Here is a 3308-nt window from a genome sequence, read left to right as displayed (position 1 = left end):
AGGCAATCTGGTGCCAGCCGCCCTGCCCGTCCGATAGAGCATTGGTGAGTCATGTTCCCACCTCTGTCAGGACCCGGGGCGCCCGCGAGGGTGCAAGGGTACCAAAGCATCCGGCAGATGCTTGGGAGTCGTCGACGTATATGACGACTCCAAGGATGTTTGTGATGGTGGCCGCGCCCAGAAGAGGCGTCGGCCAAGTGGGTAACTTAGGTCCACAGGCGGGTAACTTAGTTCCGCAGACAGCTGCAGCTGTCATGAACACTGAGAACAGCGTGTTCAGAGTCGGCAACCCAGGAGACGACACAACGCCCGAACCCAAAGTTGACGTCGCAGCTGCAGCAGTTGTCACTGTCTGCTTCTGTTCAGCCTTCTCCACAGCAATAGGAGTTATTTCCTGTCGCTCAGCCATCTGCTCAAACTCGTTCTCCTCCTCCTCGACGCCCAGCTTCTCATCCGCTTTCTTCTTTAGCTTCTCCACCAGGTATGACTCGTCCTTGCCGGCAAAGTACGTGTACAGTCCGTTGCCCAGTACTACAGCAAAAACGACCCAGTATATACGCATAGGCATAGATACAGGCTGGTGAGAGCGGTCTCCCCAATCTGAACCAATGATACGCGCAACCGTCGAGTCCAGCTCCGCCTCATGCTTGTCAGCGCCGTAACCTTTGGTTACACGCACAGTTCCAAAACGTCGTGGAGCGGATCGACGCGCTCACAGTCTGCTTAGAGACATCGCCAGTGCTACTGGAGGACGAGGATTTTGAGCTGCTGCTCCATCGCCGCCCACGCACGCGACCACCGAGACGCTGCACTCGACGATACATCTGGAAGTGAAGGGCTGGGAGTAAAGTGTATCTATGTTCTATTATTGTTTCAAACCTCTCTACAAGAGCAGTTCCAGGTGTACTGAATCTCATCAGTGCCCCCCAATCTCCGACCGAAGCTAAAGTACTGAGACTAATGGTGAGCTCCGAGGAAGTCACCACAGCTCCGGCCCCGAAGCTGTCAGCCCTAGCAGCAGACTCGTCGGCCCCAAAGCTGCCAGCAGCGAAGCCGTCAGTGCCTACTACAGCTCTAAAAGCAGACCCGTCGGCCCCAACGCCGCCAGCACCGAGGCCGGCAGTTCTAGCAGCAGAACCGTCGGCTCCGAAGCCGCCACCACCGAAGCCGTCGGCCCCGAAGCCATTGGTGCTTGCTTCAGTTCTAGCAGCAGCGTCACAGTATAACCGTCTGGATGAAACGGACCTGAAGACGCCTTATTACGACAGCAAAAGCCTTCTCTGAAGAGCTGAACGACTACGCCCCATGGTCACCTGAAGAAGTAAAGGCCGTCGCGTTCTGGTTCAGCAACGTGTTGGAGGCCAACCGTCGTGCTACGGAATTTGACATCAGTCATGGCACGTCCACGCGCTCAGAATTGCCCCGTCGGTTCTGCATGCAAGACTCAGAGCTGAGTGGAATGCTATTGAAACTATCGAGAGGACGAGATGAAGTCGCGAGGCACGGCAAGCGAAAACTTCACGAGCCGCAGCTAGAAACATCAGACCGACCCCCGTACCGAAGCAATCGTGGAAACAATCGCCAGGTTACGAGCCGCCAAGTCCCGATTACAGTGAACCAGGCAGCTCCTCGCCTGAACGGCAAGCAGCTGTGCCTTCGGTATATATCTGCAAAAGGCTGTCCTTCGAAGGTGTCAGACCGCTGCACATACGACTTTCTGGGCCACTTCACCCCAGATACTCTTGCACCGGTTGTACAAGAGTACGTCGTGGCTACTTTGGCGCTCCTGGGCTCTTTCGTCCGAATCAAGTAGAGGGCTGGAGGGCGGTAACTGAAGCTGTGCATGCAGAAGGCGGTAAGATATTCGCGCAACTTTGGCATACTGGACGTGTGGGCCATCCACTCAACCAGCCAAACGGCCAGCTCCCAGTGTCGTCAAGTGCCACCGCTTTTGACGGCGTGAAGAGCCACGCCGTGACGAGCGAAGGACGCAAAGACTACGTGACACCTCGAGCACTAAACATCTCGGAGATTCCTGGTATAGTTGCTGACTACCAACGCGCTGCAGAGAACGCCATCACTGCAGGGTTTGATGGCGTAGAAGTCCACGCGGGCAACGGATATCTACTGGAGCAATTCCTATGCGACGGCGTGAATAAGCGCACAGATGCGTATGGCGGTAACATCGAAAACCGCGCACGAATTATCTTTGAGGTGCTGGAGGCTGTCCTCTCTGTTGTGTCATCGAGTCGGGTTGGCATTCGTCTGTCCCCTTTCGGTGAGACGTTTGGATGCAAGGACTCAACGCCACGCGAGACGTACGGGTACGTGGTTGCGAGACTAAACGATTACGACCTGGCCTACCTACACGTAATCGAACGGCGTGGTCGCCATGCAGACAGCGTTAACGCCCCAGCGAACGGAGTGGCGCACCACTTCCGCGGCATTTACAATGGAGTTTTAATCGCGGCTGCAGGATTCGACCGCGTCGACGCGATTCGAGTCGTCGAGGATGGCACGACGGATCTGGTTGCCTTCGGTAGATACTTCATCTCGAACCCGGATCTCGTGCAGCGTCTGCGCGTCGATGCAGACCTGAATGCATTCGACCCGAAGACGTTTTACGTGCAGCCGGATACGCCGGTAGAGGCCGGATACACAGATTACCCATTTTTGGGCGAGGAAGACAAGGGCGTTGCGCCCAGCTGGATGCGCCTAGAATAAAATCGAGTTGTATTATCCAGTGCTAACCACTAACCAAAACTACAGTACTACATGTAGTTACTTGAAATGTATTGGCAGCGTTTTTTTTCCTGAAAAATACCACGGCAGTTTAAAAGCTCAGTCTATTGTGATTGTGATCAAAGCTGCAGTTATTACATGTAAAATGTACCCGTATGATACGGCCCCAGTGCTCCAGACAGATCGTTATAGAACAATCTGCCACAAGTATAGGACGGATGTCATCAAAAAAAATTCACTGAAAAACTTCGATGAGGTTTTAAATATGACTGACTTTGACCAAAAATCGATGGCACTGGGGCCGTATCAGGCTTCACGCAGACAATGCGTCTGGATACTAATATTCTTGAAAGCATTTTTATGAGCAAATTGACAAGCTCAGGCAGTTTGAGTAAACTGAAAAGTGCGTAAATATTCTTGTAAAATTTCTACGGATCAAATTTCTACGTACCTTATTCTGAGTTTTGTGTTGCTCCTTACTGATCCATGTAAAACTCAGTGGTGAAGCAACACAGCAGTGTAATTTCAGAGCTTCTCCGTGAAACACGGCTTTGGTTTTTTATGGT

At 53.0% G+C, this 3308-nt stretch overlaps 1 protein-coding gene across 1 annotated transcript; it reads left to right on the top strand.

Moving 5' to 3' along the window:
- Window positions 1-960: 960 nt before the first annotated feature.
- On the top strand, window positions 961-2724 carry PITG_22265 (12-oxophytodienoate reductase, putative; the record flags this gene model as incomplete). The annotated part of the gene is made up of 3 exons (XM_002909858.1): window positions 961-1220; window positions 1252-1659; window positions 1761-2724. The coding sequence occupies 3 exons, from the start codon at window positions 961-963 to the stop codon at window positions 2722-2724; spliced, it is 1632 nt and encodes a 543-aa protein (XP_002909904.1).
- Between the last annotated feature and the right edge of the window lie 584 nt (window positions 2725-3308).

The sequence above is a fragment of the Phytophthora infestans genome, genomic scaffold (assembly GCF_000142945.1).
Source record: "Phytophthora infestans T30-4 supercont1.2068 genomic scaffold, whole genome shotgun sequence".
Lineage (NCBI taxonomy): Eukaryota > Oomycota > Peronosporomycetes > Peronosporales > Peronosporaceae > Phytophthora > Phytophthora infestans.
Note: the sequence above shows the minus strand (reverse complement) of the source record. Positions and strands in the feature narration are given on the sequence as shown.